The 25,899-nt window shown below is 35.4% G+C and overlaps 6 protein-coding genes and 1 long non-coding RNA gene across 11 annotated transcripts in view; 4 read left to right on the top strand and 3 right to left on the bottom strand.

Annotated features, from left to right (window-relative positions):
- Positions 1–10,157, bottom strand: part of LOC110119929 — a 128,357-nt gene extending 118,200 nt beyond the window's left edge. The window contains exon 1 of the long non-coding RNA XR_002308449.2: positions 9,711–10,157. This is a non-coding gene — a long non-coding RNA (uncharacterized LOC110119929). The remainder of the gene's footprint in view (positions 1–9,710) is intronic.
- A 619-nt stretch (positions 10,158–10,776) lies between these two features.
- Positions 10,777–16,374, bottom strand: LOC100643603. The gene is made up of 8 exons (XM_048414449.1): positions 16,292–16,374; positions 16,120–16,205; positions 13,691–16,020; positions 13,507–13,602; positions 13,354–13,441; positions 12,117–13,269; positions 11,432–11,491; positions 10,777–11,021 (listed from the first exon to the last, which is right to left on the bottom strand). The coding sequence occupies exons 1-6, from the start codon at positions 16,372–16,374 to the stop codon at positions 13,127–13,129; spliced, it is 2,826 nt and encodes a 941-aa protein (XP_048270406.1). The 3' UTR covers positions 10,777–11,021; positions 11,432–11,491; positions 12,117–13,126.
- On the top strand, positions 16,354–17,565 carry LOC125384631 (zinc finger SWIM domain-containing protein 7-like). Of its 2 annotated transcripts, none has more exons than XM_048414471.1 (3): positions 16,354–16,629; positions 16,710–16,941; positions 17,011–17,565. In XM_048414471.1, exons 1-3 carry the CDS (start codon positions 16,506–16,508, stop codon positions 17,171–17,173), a joined length of 519 nt encoding a protein of 172 aa, XP_048270428.1. In that variant the 5' UTR covers positions 16,354–16,505; the 3' UTR covers positions 17,174–17,565. The 2 variants fall into 2 exon arrangements, with proteins under 2 accessions (XP_048270428.1, XP_048270429.1); XM_048414472.1 differs by having other exon boundaries at positions 16,368–16,629; positions 16,710–16,870; positions 17,011–17,223.
- Positions 17,113–18,423, top strand: LOC100643967 (cell cycle checkpoint protein RAD1). Of its 2 annotated transcripts, XM_012319585.3 has the most exons (5): positions 17,113–17,255; positions 17,338–17,562; positions 17,658–17,852; positions 17,927–18,202; positions 18,286–18,423. In XM_012319585.3, exons 1-5 carry the CDS (start codon positions 17,163–17,165, stop codon positions 18,313–18,315), a joined length of 819 nt encoding a protein of 272 aa, XP_012174975.1. In that variant the 5' UTR covers positions 17,113–17,162; the 3' UTR covers positions 18,316–18,423. The 2 variants fall into 2 exon arrangements, with proteins under 2 accessions (XP_012174975.1, XP_020722512.1); XM_020866853.2 differs by having other exon boundaries at positions 17,927–18,423.
- Positions 18,424–18,471: 48 nt separating this feature from the next.
- LOC100644162 (sodium/calcium exchanger regulatory protein 1) lies at positions 18,472–21,803 on the bottom strand. Of its 2 annotated transcripts, none has more exons than XM_003393769.4 (3): positions 21,584–21,803; positions 19,466–19,737; positions 18,472–18,921 (listed from the first exon to the last, which is right to left on the bottom strand). In XM_003393769.4, the coding sequence occupies exons 1-3, from the start codon at positions 21,654–21,656 to the stop codon at positions 18,868–18,870; spliced, it is 399 nt and encodes a 132-aa protein (XP_003393817.1). In that variant the 5' UTR covers positions 21,657–21,803; the 3' UTR covers positions 18,472–18,867. The 2 variants fall into 2 exon arrangements, with proteins under 2 accessions (XP_003393817.1, XP_003393818.1); XM_003393770.4 differs by lacking the exon at positions 21,584–21,803 and adding an exon at positions 19,952–20,205.
- LOC100643844 (calmodulin) overlaps positions 21,688–25,899 on the top strand; it is a 64,689-nt gene continuing 60,477 nt past the window's right edge. Inside the window, exon 1 of one of the 2 annotated variants that reach the window (XM_012319632.3) lies at positions 21,688–21,821. The gene's annotated coding sequence lies outside the window, so the exon portion shown is untranslated. Of the gene's footprint in view, positions 21,822–25,285; positions 25,421–25,899 lie in introns of those variants that run through there. The other variant, XM_048414466.1, reaches the window with a different exon arrangement.
- On the top strand, positions 24,207–25,368 carry LOC100644432. Its single transcript, XM_003393771.4, has 3 exons — positions 24,207–24,378; positions 24,707–24,866; positions 24,966–25,368. The coding sequence occupies exons 1-3, from the start codon at positions 24,207–24,209 to the stop codon at positions 25,366–25,368; spliced, it is 735 nt and encodes a 244-aa protein (XP_003393819.1).

Here is a 25,899-nt window from a genome sequence, read left to right as displayed (position 1 = left end):
ATTACTCTCGCTTGTAAATCTGTTCGAGCCGCAAAATCGAAAATCACATCGAGGTGAAACGTGTAATCGTTAAGCGGCTCGCCCTTTCTCCGCCACGACAGCTGGACTCCCTTTTGTAATATTAATTAATAAGGCAACTTCCGTGGAACGAGATACTTGCTGTTAATTAAGAAATACCTAGCGAGCGCTCTTTTCCAACGCAGGGGCGAGGAAGCGGAAAAATAAGAGGTAGAAATTCCACGCTGCTCTGGCACCCTTGGAACGAGGTAAACTTAATCCTCGGCCAAGTTAAACCAACTGCTAAGCTTTTCATTATGCCAAAATGAGCACGCGAAGAAGAAGGCTGGTCGAGGAGAGGCTTGTTTTTCTTTATTCCTTTCTTAAAATCTTCATATCGAACGTGATCTTTTATCTTCGCTTTTGGATACACGGATCATCTTGGCAGATTCTTTAAACGTCTCTCGGCTTCGTTGCATATTTCGAGTGGAAATTTTCGAGTTTTAAAGTCTCTTTATAGAATTCAAATTCCTTTTGTCGGTTTGTTCTCTTTTCTTTATTTCCCAGAGGGATCGTTTACGATAAAAGAAAAAACGAAGGGAGGGAGAAAGAGAGAAACGAAGGTTGCAAAAGAAAACTCTTGGAACTTCGAATTCAAGCGAAAGGCGACGAAAAGTTTTACGAGCGCCACAGCCGTCCTGGCTGGCTGGTTTGAATTGCATCAATTAAAAAAAGCCGTTCCACAAAAATTCCATAACGCGACGGTTGGAGGGCTGCGTCAAATGTCCCTGCACATTCGTCCGCTTTCCATTTCTACCGGATAGTAAAACCTTTTCATTCTCCTCGCACCTCTTTTTCGTTGCATCGTCGATAACGATTACCCTGCCGCCGATTTAATTTAGCATTTCGTTCGCCAAAATCACAGTAAATATATCTCTCTTTATGACGCGTACTATGTTTTAATTTTTCGATAAAAATACACGTCGGCAAAGCCACCGTATTGAAAAGCATCGTTTCGATGACTATTATGAAATAATATAACGATAGAAAATATGTGTACAGAAATATTTCGAATAAATATAAACGTAATATGTAACGGCGTGAGAATCTTCGCTTCGATAGTTGGAATATTTCTGGAAACACGTCTGAACAAAGAAACGGGAAGAATACTATTCTACGAGAGAAACATAACAATAGTACCTACACCTGTAATAGTACGTATAGGATCGGCACTCAAGGTATGCGAACTATGTTCTCATAATACTTTGTCCGGTCGCAGAGGATATATGAAAATATACGAGAAGGGTCGATGATAGCAAGGGTGAGATCTATCGACAGGGATGCGACGTTTAAAAGGATTTTTTTCTGTTTTCTTTCTTCTAACAAAACGATACATTTATTTTATCTACTTTTGTTCGTTTCGTTGTGCTAAAATTGAAGAATAAAAATTGGTCCACTGCCAGGACTTCTTATAAAACGCGTTTAAGGTATTTCCAACCACCTTTCGCCTTTGCTACGAAAACAAAATTACGGTATATCGGCAAGCTTGAACGAGAATGTTGAAAGGTTTCGATATAAGCCAATCGAAGCCTGTAAAAAATCGCACCTAGAAAAAACTCGTTACCCTCTCCATCGAAACGACACTTGTTCCATCGCGTGACGCAATTTAATTTGAACATTTCGCCGTTTAAATCGTGCTTTAAACAGAAGTTCGCGAAATCGTATTCTGAAACCGAAGATCGCGCAACTTCCGATAAACGCTATTGTTTCAACGACGACTGAAAAGAGTCTCGAGTTACAATGGATTCCGATAATCGTTCCCGTCGTCTTACTATGAAAAAAAAAGAAAAAAAATGAAGAAAGAAAGGAAGAAGAAGAAAAAAAACGAACGGACGATAAACAGATCTTATCGCATTAAATTGGGGAAAGACCATAGCGAGGTACTAATCGGCTACGATTTTTCCCGAAAAGGCAGTGGAAAAAAAGGACGATTCTTCGGGGAGTTGTCGAATGAATCGAGCAATCTTCGGGTCCTTTGTTTTCGAGATCTGCCACTTGTAAATATAATTACCCCAGGCTCCTCTTGGTTGTCCTCCAGTCCAACCCCCGCAGCCGCTAGTACTTCCACCTGGCCCATCCCATCGTCTCTAATTTGATTCCGCGGTTGTTTTCACCCGCCTTCGCTGCCTCCTCTCCTCTGTTCTCTGCTCCGCTCACGCATTGTCTCTTGTCTCTTCATTCAAATTACCCTACGCTTTCCCATTCTCGCGCCGTTACAGCCTCTCTCTTCCCTCGTTCCTCTCCTCATCCCTGGCCAGACCCCACCGTTTTCACCCTTATTGTTGCGGTTTTATTGAATCCGCTGTGCATTGTCTGCGCGCGAGCGAGACGCGGCCGTTGTTCAAAGAAAATTGGCGCGTAGTTCGAAATACGCGAATATATTCGTCTTTCAGCGGGCTTACCCTGTGCGGTCCGATGAAATCGAGTTTCACGGCTGCGTACGTACGGTCAAAAGGTACACTAGGCTGGCTACGTTGTTATTGTACCGTGACGTACGTGGTACCATTTTTCCGCGTATGGGTACGGGTGTGTTTTTTCGGCAGTTGTCAAATCGTAAAATCGTTATCCAGGAAAATAGCTCGGCAAGAATAGAAGGATGCTTGCGATGCGTGCTTTAGACCGCCGTTCCGATGTATAAATTCGTTGTACGCGGAGCACAGAGACATCGTCGATCGTTGTTGCGATGCGTGGAATCGCTGTAAATACGAACGACGTTGTTTCCTCTTGGGTATCGAACGGTCTCTGCGAACGTCCATTTCGTTCTAACATTTCCCGGCTTTGTCTCGTTTCCTCGGATGTATAAATATGTAAGAAAGCGGAATTCGTGACTGGACTGCGTTACACGAGCAAGGAAATATTCGCCGGGAAGAAATCTGTGCATCGAGGGTAGGGCATCGGGGAACGTTCGAGGGGAGACCGAAGAACGTTTACATATCAAGAATCAAACGGGAACTTCGGACAAAGTGTCAACATGCAAAGACGGATTGCCTTTATTTATTTTTCCATTACTTCCGCGTGTACATTTTATGAAAAACGTTAAAACCATGAGCCCGGGCTACTCGATAAAAGATACGCAAATATTTTCCAATAAGTTTCGAGTGCATGTCGATAGGTCGTTTCGAATGTTTCACCGAACAAAATCGCTGTCGACAAACAACGGAAGACAGGGGCAGCACGGTGAGAGAGGGGTGGTGTAGGTATGGTGGAAAAAAGGGGTGCTTAATAGCCGTCAGAGACGCGATTGTTGATTCGTGTAATGAAATCAAGAGTAATCGCGAGGGCGATGGCTTTTGTCCGGGATGCATGAATTTTCGACGAACGACCATTAATTATTCGAAATTAAATATCCTCCGTAGGTTTTAATTAAAATGTTTACAATGTCGCCCATCCAGATTACCAGCGGCATTTTATGACGTCGATATATTAAAAAGGTGCGGATTCATTCATCACGACTGGATCGGCGGCTGCCTGTACAACTTTCCAACGAGACATCAGCCTGGCTTGTGTATCGAATAAAGCATCGAGATAATAGCGACTACGTAGAGAAGAGAAAATAATAAAAAATCAAAAGCCCAAGACGCCTAATATAATGTCCGATGTATATGAAATTATCAAGGAATCAGCTTGCGTGAATCACACGACTCGGTTGATCGTCAGTTTCCAAATCCAATAATGCAATTATGACGCGTCCCGATAATATTCGTGTAATTAAAATTCCGCGCCCTCCAGCTAGAGGCTCGTACCTCCGTTACCACGCTCCCTGACTCTTGTGAGCAAACGATTCTTGTTTGTTTTGCAAACAAAGGGTTTCTCGTAAGGGTTGGAGAGACTTGGAGCAGAGAGAAAGAAAGAGAGGATGGTGAAGGAGGGCGAAAGTGAAGCGTGGAGGAACGAGGGGAAGAAAGAAAGAGGGGTGGAAAGTGAAAAGGGGGTGCTGGAAAACAGGGGGCAGAATTATTACATCTTTTGTTCGAAGGCTCGAACCGCCCCATTTGCGGAATTGCGGATCGCGATCCAGCCGCGATTGCGACCGCTGAATACCACAGGGTCGGCATGGCTTTTGTTAGTTTTGACTAATTTCCGCCAGGTAATCTGCTTCAATTCGAATTTCCTCAACCATAATAGCGTGTTACATAGGAATTTGATAAAGTTGTCTATGCGATATCTGCATTCCTGATTATTTTACGATCCGCTGCACCGTGTTATATGGATAAAATATTTTCTCGTCTATTCACTTACGAACGGCTCGTCAAATTATTTCGTTTCGGCAGATTTATTCCGATTGTTGAAGTTGAGGTTGACTGATCGAAGAACGAGTTGATGAATTTGTAATAGAAAAGTATATTGAAATAATTAAAGATATAAGTATAAGTATAACGTGTAAGTATAAGTTTATGCTGATTCAGATCCTTACTCTCTTAGTGTTACTAGACAATGGAATGATAGAGAGCACGTTCTTATATTTAAAGCAAAAGGACATTACCAAAAAAGTTAAAACTTATAGCTTTGACTAGAGACTACAGGGAACATAAATAGAAATCTATTTATTAGTTCCTTTGCTCCTAGACCTTGCAACTCAAAACACAATGTATACTCAAGGGTACAATAATATGCACCGCTCCTTATTTAGAATATTTCTGCGTAATAGCAATCTCCAGGCCACGGATATACATAAATAAAGATATAGAGTTTTTCTCGAAATTACTTCAGCATTGATAAAGAGGCGGATTCTTGAATTTTTGGATAGCAAATATAAGAGAACAGAGTATACGATGATCGTAAAATTTTAATCCCTATGCGACGCGACGTGCACCATCGACAAAACCCAGCCCTTGAGCAAGTTTAATTCTTGTGGGTCCCATCGGTGACTTTATCGCGAGAAATTGCCACGGTCCGGAAACCGTCGTTACAGCATCGTTACCGTAAGAACTTACTGCGAGCATTGTTACGGCTAATGTTACCGAACTTGGTTAACTTTCAGTTTTACCGTCGATTCGGATTAAGAATTTATGGTAACAGCCGACTCTTCGGTTTATTCCCCACCGCGGAAGAACCGAGAAAACGTTTTCGAGATACACTTTAATTACGCTCTCGGTATGCTTGAATATTTATTTTTATGGGGCAGAAACTAGACTTGAGTAATGGGACACGTATCGTGAGCATTTTGTTCGCAACGAGACTAAAAATTCGAAGAAAAATTGCAACTACTGTCCCAAAGCCTCTAAGCCTTGCTTACGGTGCTTCGTATTGCTTGAAGAAACGAGTAATCAGAGAATAAACGACTCGAGACTGCGGTTAGAAGTGAATGCGCGCTGGCCTAGAGCCTGCTCTCGTTGCGTATAATTCGATCCACGCATCGTATCGTGTTACCGTCGATTCGATAAATCGGACGACTGGCTTGGACGCGACGTCAACGTCGCAGAAACCGAGTAGTCTCGTAGAAAACCGAACGTACTGGTCTCATGTATCATCTACTTGCTGGTTCGGCACTTTCACCGCCAGTCAATTATATTAACGAAGAAACACGGGGTGACAAGCAAGCAAGAAGAGCCAGACCAACTTGGAGACTTATAACTTCACCCTGATGACTTGTTATTTTTACTTCGTCCAACTGGTTCCCATACTGGCGTACTCGTGATATGATGTTACAAGAGTTTCTCGACGTTAGCTCGACTAACTTCTGCTAATAACAGCGAAACATTAATTTCATCCGATTGGATCCAACAGACTTAAATAACAAAGACGAAGATAAAGAACGACGCTCTTTGGAGGACAAAGGAGTCTGTCCTTGCTCAACCCTCACATCTCCTCAGAAACATTCGAATTCTCATTCCATGACGGGAACAGAGAGGACTACTTTAACCCTTCTTCCTTACCCCGTATAATCTTTCCCTGTGGTAGCTTTCTCTTGGCGGTCGGTATAATCGCGCCACACCAGTATTCCCGCTGGAGCCGTTGCTCTCGACACGATTCCTCCAAAGGATGAAACGACGAAAAGTTTAATGAGTCCGCCTACCACGTGTCCTCGGTCGGTAAAATTGCCTTTTCCTTCTCTTAACAACCTTGATTTCGGACATCTCTATAATCGAATTACGAACAGACGTATTATCTTATTATACGATTCGACCAAGAGATTCAACGTTTCTTACGAACGACATACAATGCAAGCACGCTTAACACTAAAACTACCACGCCAGTCAAATGGACTGGTTTTACAATTTTATTTTAAAATTTCTACTTTATGTTATATTTTTTCCCGCAATGATGTAATGAATTTCGCAACGATAACTAAAGAAATAATATAATGAATTTTATTTTGTTTTTTCGTATTCAAACTCAAAAGGTACTTGTCAAAGTGTAAAAGGGTACTGCAATCTGTTTATCGAAAATTTTTACTGCGTATTATTCAATATGATGATATCAGTTATCAGGAAAATTCCAGATCGATCGCTAGATCGCTAGATGTTAACACTAGAAATACCACACTAGTGAAAATGACTGGTTCTACGATTTTATAAATGTGTCAACCCTCGTTTAGGGATCATGGTCCCAGATGGATTAATAATACCAGAAATGTACTACATAACATGGAATTCATTCTGTAAGAAAGTAATAAAGCAATAAATATAAAAATATTCTATTATTACGTATTTTTAAAGACCTCTTATTTTCACTGGTTTCGATAGAAATAGCTTCGTGTTAACTATCGGTAGTTCTAGTGCTAAGAAACCTTTTACGTATAAGAATATCCCATTTTTCATACAACTAACAAAGAGAAATAAAATTATGCGTAGATGTCTTATGGATAGGTAATAATAATTCACGGTATATGTATGAATAGCGAGAGCGTTTCTCACAATGGTCCTCAGTAACTGTTATCTTTTTCCGAAGATTATCCTGTGATAAGCTACACCACGTTAAAGATTACGCGTTAGGTGTAACATACTCGCATACGTTCCATTTCGCAATGCTTCTTAGACTTTAGACATTTATACTGATATTTAATAGCTTATTTAAAAGTTAGCTGCAACAGTCTCAACGGTAAGTACAATCTTTGCGTTTTCTGAATCGATGCATTTCAGCAAAATGATTTAGGAAGACGAGCTATGCAGTGAACAACGAAGTAAAACAAACATTATTATTTAAACTATGAATGTCCGAGAAAAGAATGTATGCAAGTTCCTAGTAGTAGTTCTAAATAGTAGAAAATGTGTTAAGTTAGAATGTAAGTTTTCCATTTGCATGAAAGACGATTATCCAGACATGTATGACGTAAATTACTACGAATTATTACAACAAATATCGAGGTTCGTTGTGCTTGTGTACAAAATATCCGTTGATTATTGCCTATTCTATTTCGTTATATCCGATATACAATAAATTAAATCACAAACCAGTAACAAGATACGGCAATACGCGATAATCTAATTAAATCCATTTTATACAATGTCAGTGATAAAGGACTCGCAACACAACAGACGTATTGATTGTACGCCACTCGGCAAGTTTCACGAGCGTTTTACAGCATTTCGAAACATAAACGCGACTGAGCACTAATGGACCGACTTAAATATGTAAGAGGAGCCTGCCCACCGGGTAGCGGGTAACAATAAACTAACACTTAAGACGTACTTCACGGCACAATGCGAAGTCACACTCTTCGCGCTAACGATCTCACCTCCAAGCTTCAAGCTTCAAGCTGCTTGTGCCACTGTCTCCCTGGAAACTGTTTTAACTGATGCGGGATTGAGAAAACGCGAAAGAGCTGCGAAATATCGACAAATATTTACCCCAACGATTATATATTCGCAGAATACGTGAACAAGAAACGAAATAATGATATAAATGTTATTATAGGAGAAAATTTTATATGCAACATTTTTAAACGATAAGGGATTATCTAATTGGTGAAAGTGGTTAATTTTTTGGATCGTGTGATATTTCATAAAGTAAACCGTTACATCAGAAAACAAAATAAAAATATAGACGTTATATAGATGTTGTTGGTAATTAATGAAACTATTCTTTGAGAGCGAAATAATAAATGTCTGGCGTTACAGCAAAATCTTCTAAACTGTAAATGAAAGAAACAGACGACACCCGGTATGTCATAAAAACTAACAATGATGGAAATATTAGTTTTTAAAGTCGCGCAGGGTGTCGTTAACGTTCCCAGTCTTTCCCGCTCGCGAGCTAAAAGTTGCTGTCCCCTCGTTGCTCGTCGCTTTTCTTAACGCCCCGCGTTTATAGGCCTTCGTGAGCTATAATTCCTTTTTTTCTTTCGTATACTGTTTGATACGAGAAAAGAAAACCGTGTTCCCATTCGCCTAGTTTGCAACAAGTTATGGGACTTTGTGTTACAATGCACATTGAAGTAATCCTTCGAAGTGACCGTTTAATTTTCTATAAACATACAATACTGTTTTTATAGATATTTAATAGCGAATATGCTACATAACAGCGATAAATTTGAAGAATATGTATATTAAAAAAATCTTTCAGATGTTAAACGACATAAGTGGTGATTAAATAGAATTTCCATTCGTATACAACGATTCAAATGGAAATCAAGTTTTCTGTCGTGCATCCTTAAATTCGACCGTCGTACCTTTCGATCGCGACGGCCGATAACGGCGATCATTATAAATTTAAGCGCTTTTAACAAAAGCCACGTTAGCTCACAGCCGTTTCGCACGCAAGCGGCACTTTGCATGCCGCATTCCGGACGACTTGCCACCCTTGTTTGAACTGGCGAACTGGTGTTGCGCTCAAAGTCCGAATGTATAATTAATCGGGTTATCAATTAAAGGAGCGGCGCCGATTCGTGACCGCTTCCTACAGTCGAACCGCTATTATACATATGTCGATATTTGATCGTGATACTGGAAACGGAAACGACGTTCGTATATTTTCGCGGTGACGAGATCGCATAGTTCTGCTTTCCAATTATAATCGATTCACCTTATTGAATTTTCACTTAAGGATAAATCAATAATACCGAATACTATTACTTATTATAACGTATATTAGAACTTATTATAAATTAAACTTTATATTTTGTATATATTTTGTACGTATTTCTTTCAGACTACTATTAATACCTGAATATTTTTCAAAAAATTTAACCTAACCTATACGTGTATATAAGATTTGAACCTTCAGTCTTTGATTATTTTAAAGTTTCAGTATTTTGCGTCTTTGAATCAATTTATGCTCTCTACGAAGATAGAGACGGTCGATCAACTGAATTCTCATTGGTGGAACGACATGGAAGCCGGTAAACTCTGTTTGAAACCGGCGAACTCAATCATTCTCTCTGTTCTACGACACGGCAAGGACCAACACAGTCTATGTAAATACAGGGAACTACTATACACAAATACGTGCACTTTACTCGATATTTAATGGGAATACCAAATCCTTCCAGTACATTTTTTATTAGCACGAAGAGAAATGAACTAGATACACGATCCTTCTATGGCGTATTCGCAAGTTTATAAATAATCGATAAATTTCTGAAGATAGTTCTCGATATAAAAAGTATATTATAATGTTATGAAAAAAATATCAAGTAGAGAAAATATTTGACATTTTATACAATGCCAACATAAATAATTTAATCTAAATGTTACACGTGATATGTTTAAACTTACCTCGTATAGATAGACATCTTGTCAAGAAATCTTCAAATGGAAAGTACTTATAAGAAACGTAAAAACAGATAGTGATCACATTTATATGACACACAACACGTACTCGATATAAACTACGTTATATTATTCTTGTAGATGTATATCAAGGAATACTGGATAATTAATATCACACAATTACTTCAATTTTCTAATTATTTACGTCAATATGACGCGCACGTTTCAAATCACTACTTTAAACTAGAAATTTTCTCTAGCTCTAGTGGCGCACTCTAGTGAACGAGTGCTGAAATTAACCAAGCCTTGCTGTTACACGGTAAACAATACTGGATTATCATTGGCTGACAAGATCGACAAGTAAAATAACTAATTTTATTATCGCTGTTGCCACTCTTATGTTTCATAATTTGCTTATGATGAAATAAGTTTGAATCATCTAGCGGCGTAAAATTATAATTTTTGAAATAGATCGACTTTTGAAGTTTGAAGTTTTTTTAATTAATAATCGTTATCGACGTTACGAGTGTAAATAAAAGACGTTATATCTTATAGTTTTTATAAGAAAAAGTGTAGTGGAACATTTTGAGTGACTAACGCACGCAAAGAAGAAAAATGAAGTAGGCGGTGAAATTTATATGCTCCAGCTTTGACCACACATAGCTTTATCAGTAAGAGGTAAATCAATATATGATAAGTATTAAAGTAGTTTTCGTTATATGAAAAATGCGCCTACCTAAGTCGAGACGTAGTTTCCATATCCTTTGATGTAGTTATTATATGTATGTGTATTTATATATACATATATCGATGCGTAATGCGCATTTATGTCATCCGTAAAGACTCTTTGATCGTTTCCTGCGAATCGATTATGAGTAAGGAAGGTCATATATTTCCAAATTAGAATAACTAAAAAATTTTATTAGTTACGTTAATAAAGTTCTAGGGGAAAAACAAAATATGCTGTTAAATCTTTATTATATTTCACACAATAAAGGTAACAGTTTTGTAAAAAGCATAGTTTCGTAAAAGATATATGTATACATTTATAGAATATAACAAATGCAAGAAATAACTTTTAATACTTTTATTAAGTGACATAATGACTGCTCGTATAATATGTATTATTATTTATTCTTTGCGATAAAATTTTGTAATATTAATGATAATAGTAGTAGGGGAAGCATGAGTAGATGATGACATCTAAAATTGCAACATCCATTCTCGGTGTTGATCAATTTATTAGCGTCCTGTCTGAACTTTAGCATTTACAGGGCTTACAACTACACTGTCCGCCAGATTTGCAAGCGCATTTGTCTGTAACACAAAATACAAAAATATGATTAGTGTTAAGTATTTAATGAGAATTTATTTACAATAAACATTAAGTATAATAAAATGTAAAACAAACAATAATTCATGATTTAAAAAATTGTAATGTTTTGAACAGTTATTTGCAAAGAAATATTTCGTGAAAGTACTAAAACTCGTAACTTAACCGAACTATAGAGTGAACCGACATTAATAATGGTCACGGTTAAGCGATCCTTGCTCAAGTTTACAAAAAATGGGATATGTACAGTCGGAACAGAGAATCATTACCACATTCCTTCGAAGAAATCTTTCTACCTTATCACAAGTCTAAAAGTTAGAGTATAATTTTTTTAACATATTGTTTGAAAATTTAAATTTAAATTCTGGAAATAATTTAAACTAAGAGTTATTACCTCCACATGAGGAGACGCAGCACTTGCATTTGTCGCCACATTGACATTGTTGGCATTTATCTGCAATAAGAAATAACATTTTAAATATTAGACAAAGTAAAAAATAAGTATTAAGTGTAGCAGTCAATTTTATTGAGGAAATTTGCGTTCACTATATATAAATTGGTCAAAATCATCAATTGAGCACTGCCCGTAATAGCGTTTGATGAATAAATTATTTCATTACTTCCTGTATAAACCAATAAAGCTAACCGCATATTATAAAAATTGTAAGAAAATTTCGCGTAATTCTAGAAATTTCAATTATCCCCCATTCATTCATATGAAACAAAACTGTATAAAATATCAAAATATCAAAATGCCTTAACACAAAATACAAATTTTTTAAAATAATTTGAAGCAAAACGAAGAAACAGTTGTCGTAAATATAAAAAAATCAGTTGGATCTGGTAATAATTACAATTGAAAAATAAAAAATATTATAAATGAAAGTGTTAAAATATATGTAGCAAATTAACAAGCATTAAACAGGTATATTGAAAATATTGGCACTCAACTAAAAGTGAGCAAGATTACTAAAAATTTCAGAATAATTTACTGAATTGTATATATCCAAATTGCATTACATCCAAATCAGATGATCGTATAATATAAGAAGATTCTTGGAAGTGAAAGTAATTCTTACCAGAGCACTTGTCGCAACCTGGTCCTGGCATTTTGTAGTTTTTACGTAGTTACTTGATTCGAATCACTTGGAAGCTGAATGATCACTTGTTAGTTCCGGCGTACCCGTTCGAATTTATCGATCATCTCCTACCATAAGCCCTCTTATACTAACGCATCTTAACGGCGTGTGCAACTAGCGTCGTGCGTGCCATGCGCAAAGCAGGAGCGTACTTATTCACACTAGCTTCATACATTAAATTTAGAATTATGGAATTTCAAATACTCTTTATATTATACCAATATCTGTCAAAGTTTTCTAATATGATAATAATTATATGGAATTGTTTGGTTTTCTGCATTAAGGTTTTTCATCATATATTACATCGCAGAATATTGCAATACACATTTTACAATTAATTAATAAAAGTAACAAATAACTTCAAACTATGACAATTCTACTGTTAGAAATTAATGCGATTGTCTGTATATATTTAATTTTAAATGCTACTAAGTAGAATTACTTAGATACACAATTTAGATACATAGGGGTATATAGATACACAATTTACGTCCCTGATTTAGTGCAGCACGAAACCAATGAATAACATTGCACGTTACACTACATTATGAGATAAAAATATTAGTACTATCAGAGTCTGATACTACAATGAATTAAAGTTTATTCTAGAAACTTTATGCAAAGACTAGAGTAATGACTTACAATTAGAATAATAAATAACTAAATTTCTTTCCATTCTTTCCCCAAAATCTATTAGAAAGTCTATTAGAAAGCATAAATAGGGGAATATGTATTTTCACTTGTATGTACCTCGTTTTATGCTATATATTTAATATTTATTTAATAGGAAGTAAAAGTTGTAAAGTTCACTAGGAACTTTTTTAGAATATAGAATTAAATTAAATGAAATTATATGTACTTCACTAAATATTATTGGTTTCTACCAATGCTTAAGTTACTTATAATAAAAATATGAAATATTTATTTTATTGCAAATATTTAAATAGAATTTAAGCATTTCTCCAATTGTTAATAAAATTCGTTTTTCTGGCTGCTTCTTCAACATGTATGGATTCATCTTCAGGTTCATAATTAATTTCATACACCCCATTACTTGCTGCATTCTTCCCTTTTTGTGCTGAATTTATCCGGGCTGAAAATATTTTTCATACACATAGATTTAAATCATAAAGCTAAGAATTCCCACATTTTCTTCCATAATCAAATGTAATTATACCTTCGTGTCGGATGACAACTTTGCTTTGAGCAGTTTCAAGCAATTTCTTTACACGCATTCCATGTTTTGGCGAATTACTATTCCTTATCTATAAATATGTATAATGAATTAACATATTTCCAAAATATAGAAATGGTATATAGAAGTACCTACTGTTTTAACTTGTAAAGGAAGTTTATATGAAACCTTAGGAAGGACAAAATTACTTGCAGGTGTATTATCACATTCTGGTGTTTTTATTGCATGTACCTTATAAAAAAAAAAAAAAAAACATACACACATAAGTCAAAAATTACCAATACAGCATTTAAGTAAATTTAGATATATTTATATTTACCTCCTGTTCATTTGTATTTATTCTAGGAGATAAATTAAACTTGAGAGCTGTGGTTTTTTGAGTTTTATTTACAGTTTTTGATGAAACATTTTGTTTTGTGTTTCTGTTTGATAATGATTTAGTATTCTGTTTCACAGGAGTAAGCAATAAATTATCTGTTTTAGCATGTACATTTTTTATAAGTTGCATATCTGTGCCTCTTATATACATACCCACTGGTGACATTATAGTATTATAATTCAAGCGATACAAGCCTTCTGCATGTGGACTTTTCAAAATGTGTCTTACTTTAGTATTCTGTACAGGAGTGTTCATATCAGGAAAATATGTTTTTTTCTTTCTACAATTCTTATTTAAAGGAGATTTTCCGGGTGTCGTAAAAAGTTTTGTCTTTGTACTTTCTTGTATCTCTTTCTCTTGCATACCTTGTTTTTTTAACAATGGCGATTTTACATTTGGACTTAAATTAAATTTTGTACCACTAGATGTTTTTTTAATATTTACGGTTTCTTTTTTAGAAACTATATTTTTTTCATATTTTGGATCAGCGTCTTCAGTTTTCTTTAAGTTATTTTCATTTACAAAAGAATTTGAATTTTCAAGTATCTTCAAAAGGGATTTATGTTTTTCTAAACACATTTGATAGTCTTTACAAGAGACTAGAGTTTGTAAAAATTTAGTTTCATCATTCAATGAATTTGATTCATTATCATTAGCAAACATAGGAGACATTCTCAATGTTTTTTGTATCTGTATAATTTCAGGATCTGCATTAATTTCTGTAATAATTCTTGCTGTATTAAGACACCTCTTCCTTTTTTCTGCTATGTCTTGTATAAGTGATTTGTCTAATTCATCTAGATCTAGTATTGCATAACTATTTACCTTATCAGGTGTCTCCATATCCAAAACAGGCTTTTCATTAATTCTTTTAGTTTTTTTCTTAGAATATGAGATATCACTACACTGATTACCTTGCGATTTATTGTATAATTCTTTTAACTTCGAGCAATTAAGGTCTGTTTTGTTTGTAGATGGACTTTGACATATATCCAATAAATTTGGAGTACTTAATGCTCTATTTTTTGGTGGATTTACATCATCAGACACATTTAATGATGCCATTTGTTGCTCACATATATTATGAATATGACTCATACTTAACAAAGAAGGCAATGACAAAATTTTTTGTAAAGGGGCAGAACATTCTTTTTCTTTAGGAAATAATCTATTACACTGATCTTCCAAATGTTCAAAAGATGTACTACTTGTATTATCTACATTATTAATACTCTTATTAGAATTACATTTTGATATTTTAGCGAAGAATCTTCTTTTAATTACATCTATACCAGAAACAGGAGTAGTACATAGAGATGTATTTATGGGAGAACATAATTTTTCATTTTTGCAATTTGTCGTGCGAATAGATCTATTGCATGCAGGGCTTATAGAAGCTTCTGGATGTGTAAGTGTAGACATTTGAAATGAAAGCCATTCAGGAGCAGATTCATCTTCAATAAATTTACACATTTTTCTAAATTCTGTTGTTAATCTGCTTAAATTTATTGCAGACGTTTTGTTTCCATCATCATCATCATCATACATGACAGACTCTTCAATGATAGTTAACAGTTTCTCAGTAAAAGTTTTTGGTGACTGTTCGAATTTATCAGATAAACGTTTTAATATTTGTTGTGTCTGTGAAACTTCTTGTGCTTGATTAAAGTAATTATCTAATAAACAAAGCATTGTCTCAAATTTTTTTGTTTCAATATCCACATGTTCATCTTTATAATTTCTAGAAAAATTCTGTTTGTTTCCATCTGTATAATGGGGAGAAGCAAATGACGGTATCAGTTTTGTATTAGATGCATTATCCGGAATAGAACTTTCATTTAATCTATTACTGTTTACATTGTAATTGGTATCCCTTCTTAAATTTTTGCACATTGAATTGGATTGTGACTTAGGATACAAATCTGTGGTTTGCTTTTTGACTGCACTTGACAATTTGTTAGATGTATTATTTGTAAAATTCTGAGGATTACTATTTTCTTTATTATTATCCGTTTTTACACATAACTGTTTATCTCGAAATAAGTCAATACACTTATTTAAATTTGATGTAGAATGTATAATTGAAGATGAATCAATTGATGGATTCTGTATACAAGAAAGTTTTGAAAAGCTGCCAGCTAAAATGGGAGAATCTTTATTGTTGCACGTAGTATTATCAGATGTATGATTATTTTTATCTTTACTTTGAATTTCATTCAAACTGTCTTGAGACATTGAAGAAAATGTATCGAGATCAGTCTCACAATGTTCTGAAAAAAAATGTTGTTTTATTATTAGATGAAAGATTAACACGTAAATTAATATCTTTATTTAGATAAAATCACTTGTATCATTAATTCTGTACTTACGAAAACTATTTAGCGAATCTATGAAATCAGCTCGCCTTCGTCGCCGACTCATTTTTCGAAATTTTTGAAAGTGCACTACATAACTCCTAAAAACGTTACGAATCACTATAATAAATTCATTTTGAATCATCAGTAGTGCCAACATATCAAACAATTGTATATAGGAAATAACCTGTACTTTATGTTGGTAAAATAGGGAATGCTAGTAATTACGATGTGAAGATAGTTAAATGTACTTTTATCATCTTTTGACATGTTAAGTTGTTTAAAGTAATGTGATTCAAATTAAGATAACTTTGTGTTGGCTATTTATCAACATTTCTTTTATTTATATTTTTTGTACAAAAGTTACATTAAAATATGTACTTACATAAAACGTAACCTTCATGAGTGTAAACAAAAAATTAGCATCAAATGCACTTCTGTCTAAGACGTACGATATAAAATATGCAGAGTTTGTAAATAAAGTGCTAAAGGAAGCAGCTGACAGTTTTAAAAAAGAACAGAAATGTATACATATTTACTATGTGATTATATAATGTTGCGTAATTATCAATGGCAAATTTTTACACAACAATTAATGATTTTAGTTTTAGATGATGTACTATTAAATCTGTATAACATCTTTGGTGATGCATTTGAAAGGGCATTAGAATTGTATGAACAAGGACGTATAACTTATATTTTTCCTTCTGAAAGTGCTGGTGTTCCACCTCATAATGATAGACATACTGCCAGATATTTAGTGCAGGTTAGAGGATTGTCAGGAGCAATATATATGCTTTTCCCAGATATAAACTATTGTCTTTGTGCATCCTTTAGGTATAAAATATATAACTTCTCTAGGTATTTATAATAACAAATATTGATGATTGTAAAATATACTTCCAGATGTCAAGTGCTAAATGATAGATCTTTATTTACTTGTAAACATGTTTTAGCAGTTTGGTTAACTGCCATCACAAAAGATAAATTGTCTTATCAATATATAACAGAGGAACAATTTCAAAGCTTGCTATTATTTCAAGTTTTAGATAAAGAATATGTACACTGAAGTAGAAAATTACAATTTAGTTGCGAAGTTAGGAAATCTTAAAACTATAGTATTGTTACTAAAAGCAATTAATTTTAAAGAGGTATAATAATAGGCCACTTTTTTTTAGATTTCTAGCAGAGACAAAATAGATTTTGATATAAAAACTTTTTGATTTTCTTCAGAATGCCACATGTTTTGGAACTGAGAATGGTTTAAAAGTAACAGTAGAAGATGCAAAATGCATGCAAGCTAGTGCTTATATACCAGCTCATGTATTTCAAGTGTTTAATTTAAAGGAAGATGTAATATTTAGAGTAAATTTAAATATATTAGTGGAGTGCCTCTGTATGTTTTGGAGTAATATAAATTGTCAAGGGAGTTCTGTAGCTTTGCAGCTCTTCTATGAAGTACATATGGTCAAAATATATTATAAACCTTGTATTTAGCTATTAATAAATAGAAGTTTTACTTTGCTATTAACAAATAGAAGTTTTTATAACAGGGCAATGGACATCCTGTAACAGTTCTGATAGAGGAAGATGGTATTATAACGGATTGTTCTTTAAAAACTCAGGAACCTGATGAGTTATTAGATTTTCATCTTGAACCAGAAAATGTTTTGAACAAAGTAGTCCTCCAAACTGAACTATTAAAAGATATCTTATCCGAACTTGATTCAACTAGTGATTTGATCGAGGTAAAACATAATTTAATGCTTAAAAATTTTATCAAATTATAGCTTAGTAATTTTATATTTTGGTAATATTGCAGTTATTTTTATCACCTGCTCCACCTTTTTTTCGTATTAGTACAACTGGTTTAGCTGGAATTTGTCATATTGAATTACCCCATGATGGTGAATTGGTTGACAACTTTCAATGTACTTCAACAGCTATGTCTAGTTATAAACTTTCACATATTAAGCCAGCTATGAAAGCATTGTCATGTGCAAACAAAGTTTCATTGAGGACTGATACATGTGGACTATTGTGTTTTCAATACATGGTTAAAACCGATGAAGGACATACTTGCTACATAGAATATTATGTAAGGGTGACTTATTCTTGCTCAGTATTTACAAAGAAATATAGTGTATAGATAGATATAGATATATAAATAAAATTTTTCAGATTTCTCCAGTGATAGATCCTAATGGATAATATTACTTAATAAATGTGTTACTAGGATTGTAAATATTGATCAGTAAAGTTTTCAAAATTGTTCTTTTATTTTGTATTATTTATAATTAAAGCTTTCTATTCATTGTATTCGTTTTCATTGTATTTATATAAAAAAAATATTTTGATACAAAGATGTTCAAAATTATTCTTTATTTGTTCTGAAATTTCGTTCAATGTATCCATAATGGATATAACATACATGGAAGCATATGAATAACATTTAAAGATGCGTAAAAAATATAGAAATATTTGATACTTTCAAAATGCAACATAATTTTCGTCTTACGTATATGAATATGAGTAACATTATATTCATATATCGTATCATACTGCGAAATATTAAACTCTTATTTGAAAATAATACCAGCTGTATCATATTTATGCGTTCATATGTATTATTCTGCGTGTAAAAAAGTTTATTTTTTTACAGTTATGAAAACAATATATTGCCCTTAATTAGCGAGAACAACTTTCAACATCATTAATCAATTTTTAATTCATTAAGGAATATTATTTCCTTAAATAACATCTTTATTCTTGAACCTTGTATACTCTTGTACATACGATATCATCAACTTTCATGATCTGAAACATAAAAAATATTCATTTCTTTAATTCGATAAAAAAATTACATATATGTAACAAATATTTTCATATTTTAATAGTTTCATTGAACGAATGTAATATACGATTCCTATAGTTTTTTAAACTGTCTTTCAAGGTTTCGAAACAGTTATTATTAACTCTATTATTGAACTTATTACATTGTTCGAGTCACGAAGAGCAAGCGGTAATTGGCGGACCTTTTGACCAATGACAGGCATTGTTATTATCATCAGATGTTCGCCCTGTTATCTTTCGTAGTGTCGTTCAACCCTGCAGAACTTCCATTGCACAAAATGTAATTCAATTGAAACACTGAGCTTCTAATTCCTTAATGATCGAGATTATGTAATTTATTATGACCATGGTTTTTATTAGATTAAACGTTTACGATTGTACTGAGATAATAAGTAAACTGTTAAGATACAAAGGTTGCTGATAATGTTCTTATAAGATTAAACGAGATAATTTTTTTCTATTCTCTTCCTCTGTCGCGCGTAAGTATATTTTTTTTAGGCATACATACCGCTTTCATTTCTGTCGGCGTGAATTCTCTTTCAATAGTGGTTTCCTTTTCTCCTTTTTGTACTTGAATAAGTTTATTTCCATCTAAAGTGCAGACACACTTCACTTTTCTTCCGTCTGCTGTTTCTTCATCAAATTCTTCACCAAGCTTGAATTTTATTTCAGAGTTCTTGAATGCGCTAGTCGTTTTCAACGTATACACTCCATTGTTCTCTGTTAGTTCAATCACGGGACTCACGCTGCTTCCCATTTTACGTGTCATTATACCTACACCTAAAACAAAAAAAAAAGAAAAAAAAATACAGAACTCCAAAGGTTAGGAATATACAGTTAAAAAAAAATCAAACAGTCATTTATAAGAACAGCTTCTTTTCAAATTAATAAATGCAAGCGCAGATGTTTGATTATAATGTTTGAATTACAAATTAAGTTTGAATTACAAATAATTAATTTAAGATACTTTTTGCTAAATAAATTTCTTCCTTACCCAAGGCTTTCATGTAGTCATCAAAATTTTCACTCGATTGGAGTTTGTATTGTTTTCCGAAAACGGATGAAAGCATTTTGAACGAATAAAGCACGACACGTTACTAATGAAAGTAAAAGCAAGACTGAACACCACCGGTGTTATTATCGCATCTTATATCGTGAATAATGAGAACCAGGTTCTCCATAATCCAAATACCAATATGTAAACTTTGAAGTTTGAACTTTTCTGCGATTATTTACGATATCTACAACGCATCGCGCATACATATCTTTAAAAACAAAATATGAAACAGGTTACCATAATCTTATTTGTTCGTTTATTCGCATCAAATTACACCGGTTATGTGATATTTGTTTTCAACGTACTTCATATGCATATCGATAGATTATGTAATTGCGACCGATATCATTAGCCATATTTTTTGAAATGTAAATGATAGTATAAGATTTAAAATATCATCGCGAATCTATAAAAAGTTATAATATGTTTTTACACACATCAATCATCAGCACGATTTCAGCCTCCCTCGATTCGAGGAAGGAATAATTTATATTCCTTGCTCGTATTAGTCAACACTTTAACGTGTGGGCGATGTCGATCAGAATGAGCTTGCACTTTTATTTAATTTCCGGTAATCGTATGAAATAACCGGTTGCAATATAATGAGAATGTGAAAATGTTGCGGATGCGCTTATACGACTGTTGTCACTTACAATGTGACGAGTAAATCATACGCATTTTGTAATGTTATGTATCTTGTTCTTCGCTTAAGGCCCCTATTCGACTATTATCAGGCAACGCGGTCAGTGTATTTTTATTAAGTTAACTCCACAAGTACCATACATTAGTACGATTCGACTGACAATTGCGATTTATTAATCTTGCTGGTAAATTAATTCAAGTGTTAAATTGGAGTACAATCGGACTCTGTCTGTGGCACATGGCGGGAATTAAGCGTGAGGTCAGGTCGTTGCACAGCCACAGGAGCATAGTTCAACATATTAAAATTGATTATCTTATTTATCATTACAATACGTTGCGGACACTAATATTATAAATGAGATCGTTCGTTTGTGGTGGAATTAAATTTCCCAGCAACAGAACCGGCTATTTTATAGCATTGATTGTGCATGCCACCCACATTCTTGAGGTTTGTCTGACTGTATCAAAATATTTTATTATTTTTTATTTTACTTTAATCTTCCGTCATTAATAAATATTTTTATAACATAGGTATATCACAAGTTCGTTCTAACAATCGAGTATATCGATTATTACTACAATACAGGAATGACATTGCAAGTTGTACTTTCACAATTTCGTTACCAGATCGTAATTGAAATATCTCCCTTATCAAACGACAAAATGTCGTTACTCGCATATGTGCTGTACAATGTTTATGAATATTTCATTTCGATTATGGTATTTACGATTTGTTTGCCACATCAGTCGGCGCTGATAATAACGTTTGATATCATAATCTAACGGATGAAATTCATGCAACGATATAGAACGTCTCGTGTATTATCATTCACCTTTGTATCGTACGCACACGTTTAATTATGAATCACGTTCTTCGAACTCAATTGGAGCAACTTACTTACGTATATATTATCAATTCATACGTACCGAGCGCCTTCATGAAATCGTCGAAATTCTCGCTGCTGAACAGCTTGTATTTTTTTCCAAGGAACTCCGGCATGACGATCGATCGAATTTGTCTGGACTCGAACACGTGACCAAAGAATTAGGTCTCAAAGGACGATAGCTTCAGTTGGACAGAGAAACGAGTGTAATGAAACGATGTTCACCGTCTTGTTGCCGGCTCTAGACTGACTAGGATCTGGGAGGACGAAGAGCGTTAAAGGTACACTCTGTCTGGACTGACTACACATCTCTCTCTCTTCTCCTTCCCTCTTTAGCTCTCTACGTATCCTCTCTCACTCCTTTTCATTCACCCCCTTTTCGCCCTTCCCTCAATCGATCTTTCTTTCTCATTCGACTTTGCTCACGCTCTTTCCGTCTTCTATTCGAAAATCTTTCATCTCTGTTCCATCATTTAGCTTGCGTGTTTGGGCGGCCCCCTCTCGGGATATTTGCAGCTGCTGCGCAAAGTCTGTCCTTTTCTCGTAGCTTGGAACTTCGTTCGCTTTTTTTTTATTACATATTGCGTTGTCGTCAAATCGTTTTTGGCGTTTGTTTAGTTACGGCTATCATAGTAATAGTTTGGTTTTATTTACCAACTTCAACCATATTTTGGTAGGAAACAATATCTAAGCAGTTTCACTTTGACCTGTATTGGTCAAGCCTATGTATAGTCTATATTTTACAGCCTTGTTTTGTTACGATAATCACAGATAATGTATAGGAGATGTTTATTTTTCTCTTCTCTTTCTAGGACACTTTTTTCTTTCACGAAATGTTTTTGGATCGTAACATCGTTCCTCAGAGTTGGATTCTTTCGAATTATTTTTAAAATGCTACTTAATCATTTAAATATTTGTCAAAATAACCATAGCATCGACCGTCGTCAATTATTTATATAACGGTAAAACAACGTGACATTGTTGATCACGTGCAAAACATATTCATCCGACTATGCAAAGTTTGTCGTTTATTGGACAGCAAGCATTTGCGCGCGATGTATCAATTAATTCTGATATTTTACCGTTAGATCGTAAACGTAATTATTTATGATCTCAGTAGTACGTCAAAGCGTTTCATTTAGTTTGTTCTTTCATTTTACTCTTCGTCATAAAAACGTGTTGCTATCAACGCCATGAACTTGCCCGATAAAACAATCGCCAGCGATATTATACAACTTCGGACGTGTTATAAGCCGATTTTCGTTAATTCCCAGTTTCTGTTTGTAAAAATGGTCGCGAAGGTGTCTTTACTAGATCGCAGGCGAGATAACAGGATATAACGTTTCATTCAGCAACCAGCCGGCGTCGATTTCGCTGCGTTTGCCAAACGGCCGGACATGGTCGATAACGGCGCGGTAGAAACGCGACGACGTGGCCGCGGCGCGTCCGCGTCCATTCTTGTTGAGCACGGTGTCTACGATCGCGTAGCAACGCGCCACATTCGACGTACTTACTCGTACACTTAGCAACACGTTTGGCAACGTCGAAACTTGCGGCGAATTCCGCATCAACAACGACGATGAGAACGTAATCCACCTGTATCCGTCTACATACGTACGTGTTCTATCAAAACGATCCGAAGCGTTTGCTGGATCGTACGAACCACGGAATCACCGATGTGTTCTCGTTTACCGTAGTGCAAGCAATCGCATCGTTTGATAATGATGTTTTGTCTTTCGTGAGATTACGTAAGTGCACTTTGAATTTTCGCGATTTGATGGTCCGATCTAATTATAGACGCAAAGACGAAACATGCGTTTTGTTCACGTACGAATATCGGACTACCTCCTACAACCGGTTCCAGCCGATCACCGGTTTCTCTCGCAGCGTTATTATAAACCCGGTGCGGTCGATGAGCGCCAGTATCACCGCATTGAAAATGCGGCGGTGACGACCGGCCAACGAGGATGCGTCGCACACACATCCACGCAGAGGAAAGGAGGCAATCGCGACGTGCTCGCGGGTTTCGCCGTCTTTTCAGTCTCGACTGACCGGGTAGATTTGGCAACGCTGCGGCATAGCAGCGGCATAGATTCCGCTCCGCAACCGCAACCGCACGCCAGCCTAGCGCCATGATGCCAAACCAAGCCAGCCGTACAACGGTTTCTCCGCAGTGACGCGCAAGCTGCCGGCGACGGCGTAGCGTACACAAGCCAAATCGCTTGCGGGATCATAACGTTCCGTCCAAAAATTTCTTTTTCCAATTCTTTTTCTTAGTCTTTGCGCGCTTCGATCGTCGACATCGACCAACGCACGAGTATTCACGCGCGATACGAACAACCTTCGTTCTTATTCATTGGCCGCGAATTGGCCAGCTCGTGCGATCGTATACACGTTTAGCTTAATCCGAATCGATACACTCGTATCTTGCTCGTTCGACCGTTGAAACACGATCGACTCTAGTTGAGTCGTGTCATCCCCTTTTGTAATCGGTATCGTTAAGTAGCGGCAAATTTCTCTTCTTTGTTACATGGTTACGTTCTTTCCTTTCCTTTCTTTTGTTGTTAATATTTGAAGTAATTGAACGACAAAAAGAAGAGAAAATCTATAAGGAATAAAAAAGAATCTCGAAGGTGACTTTGATAAACCTTCCCACGATAAGCACCATGTTCGATACTGAGAAATTTATCGGAGAAATCGAGAAACGACCGGCGATTTATGATGTGAATCGTAGCGAGTACAACGACCGTAATGCCAAGATGACCGCGTGGGACGAGGTCTGCCAGGTGATGGTACCGAATTGGGCGCGCTTGACGGACGAGGAGAGAAACGTAGAAGGTATACAGCCTCTTGCGATCGATCGATCCGGATTCCTCGACTTGCACTTACTCGACCCTGGCACGAGTTGTCGTGACCATACCTGCAGTCGTTTAAAATTAGTACAAATTGTTTCATCTATTCAATAGTTATAACAATAACTATCGTTCTACTTGCATAATCTTTAATAAAAAACAAGATAGAAATATCTTGTTTTTCCCAACGCAACTGATCATTTTTTATAGATTTTCTTTAAAACCATCGTAGAAAATAATCTTTAGTAAGAGTAATTTTGTTTATTATCGTTAGAACATGTTATATATCTACAACAGAGTCCCATAATTTGCAGAGAAAAATTTACGTGGGAAATGGAGAAATATCCGTGACTATTTTATGAAAGAATTGAAGCTTCAGAAATCACAGAAAGTAGGGCCGGTTGGTCGGAAACGAAAGAAATACATGTATTTCGATCAACTGTTATTTCTAATGCCAACGGTGGAGAATAAACGGTTAGTACCTTCCGAATGTTGTGAGCGCGGAGATCGTTCTTATTTGAACGACACATTAGCCAGTCTATAGTCGTATGCCCGTATTCCTATACATTACAGAAATGCCGGTACTACATTAAGTAATTGCAAATCTGAGGAGAGCGAGGGTGAAATTGACAATCCGGTGATCGAAGAATACGACGTACCATTGGCCCATGCTGCTCCCTCCATTACCACTGGCAGGGAATACCTTCAGCCGGGCGCATCCTATAAAATGTGCCCCCGTTATCCGAAGCAGCTTTGTGAGACGTCGTTCGCGTCCTTCGATAATGAAATTCACGATATCCTGTCGTCACACAGCAGCCAACGAGTTGCATACGATGAGGATGACTACGACAAAATGTTTCTACTCTCGTTATTGCCGATCATTCGACAAGTACCGGAAGAGAAGAAGCTCGATGTCCGGATACAGATGCAACAAGTCTTGGCCCTGGCACTTCGTCCTCCGGATAGTATGCAATGATAATTCTGATATTTCGAAGATTTTCTAACAAAAGCACGACGAACTAGGACATGTGAGTATGCTAGTCCATACGAAAAATTGTTTTTTTTTTTTTAACGTTGTTTCCGTTAATAACGATAATCATGCAAACGGAGAAACGATATTTTTATGAATTTAGTATCACGTATTTTTTGAACTTTGGAACGTTGCAACGAAGTTATATCTAGATCGCACTTCAATTGTGTTCGTTTTGATAACGGCTAATATCATCGTAGATGTTATATAGATTGTTTATATCGTAGACATAGCGAAACCACGATAATGTTTGAGAACGTCTCGAACATAAGCTTTTATGAAAGAACCATGACTTAACGGATTACACTTCGAGTACCTATATCTGTGATATTACGCGAGAAAAACTACTTTTGACAAATGCAATACTAAAAATAGAATTTATAATGTGTCCTACTCTACTATAGGAAGGATGATATACATAGTTGTTTTTCCTACATAAGATAATGATATAATATGTATTTTCGTAATTTGAAATAA

The sequence above is a fragment of the Bombus terrestris genome, chromosome 2, assembly GCF_910591885.1.
Source record: "Bombus terrestris chromosome 2, iyBomTerr1.2, whole genome shotgun sequence".
NCBI classification, from domain to species: Eukaryota; Metazoa; Arthropoda; class Insecta; order Hymenoptera; family Apidae; genus Bombus; species Bombus terrestris.
Note: the sequence above shows the minus strand (reverse complement) of the source record. Positions and strands in the feature narration are given on the sequence as shown.

Coding starts and splice junctions, on each gene's coding strand:
- LOC100643603 (XM_048414449.1), bottom strand. CDS start 16,374: ATGTCAAAAGATGATAAAAGTACATTTAACTATCTTCACATCGTAATT. Junction 16,021..16,119: donor AGATTCGCTAAATAGTTTTC/GTAAGTACAGAA, acceptor ATTTTTTTTCAG/AACATTGTGAGACTGATCTC. Junction 13,442..13,506: donor TTCCTTTACAAGTTAAAACA/GTAGGTACTTCT, acceptor ACATATTTATAG/ATAAGGAATAGTAATTCGCC.
- LOC100644162 (XM_003393770.4), bottom strand. CDS start 20,027: ATGCTTTCATCCGTTTTCGGAAAACAATACAAACTCCAATCGAGTGAA. Junction 19,738..19,951: donor TGACTACATGAAAGCCTTGG/GTAAGGAAGAAA, acceptor TTTTTGTTTTAG/GTGTAGGTATAATGACACGT. Junction 18,922..19,465: donor CGCCGACAGAAATGAAAGCG/GTATGTATGCCT, acceptor TTTATGTTTCAG/ATCATGAAAGTTGATGATAT.
- LOC100643967 (XM_020866853.2), top strand. CDS start 17,163: ATGTACACTGAAGTAGAAAATTACAATTTAGTTGCGAAGTTAGGAAAT. Junction 17,563..17,657: donor CTTTGCAGCTCTTCTATGAA/GTACATATGGTC, acceptor TTTTTATAACAG/GGCAATGGACATCCTGTAAC. Junction 17,853..17,926: donor CAACTAGTGATTTGATCGAG/GTAAAACATAAT, acceptor GTAATATTGCAG/TTATTTTTATCACCTGCTCC.
- LOC125384631 (XM_048414471.1), top strand. CDS start 16,506: ATGAGTGTAAACAAAAAATTAGCATCAAATGCACTTCTGTCTAAGACG. Junction 16,630..16,709: donor TTTTAAAAAAGAACAGAAAT/GTATACATATTT, acceptor TAATGATTTTAG/TTTTAGATGATGTACTATTA. Junction 16,942..17,010: donor TGTCTTTGTGCATCCTTTAG/GTATAAAATATA, acceptor ATATACTTCCAG/ATGTCAAGTGCTAAATGATA.
- LOC100644432 (XM_003393771.4), top strand. CDS start 24,207: ATGTTCGATACTGAGAAATTTATCGGAGAAATCGAGAAACGACCGGCG. Junction 24,379..24,706: donor CGAGGAGAGAAACGTAGAAG/GTATACAGCCTC, acceptor CATAATTTGCAG/AGAAAAATTTACGTGGGAAA. Junction 24,867..24,965: donor CCAACGGTGGAGAATAAACG/GTTAGTACCTTC, acceptor TATACATTACAG/AAATGCCGGTACTACATTAA.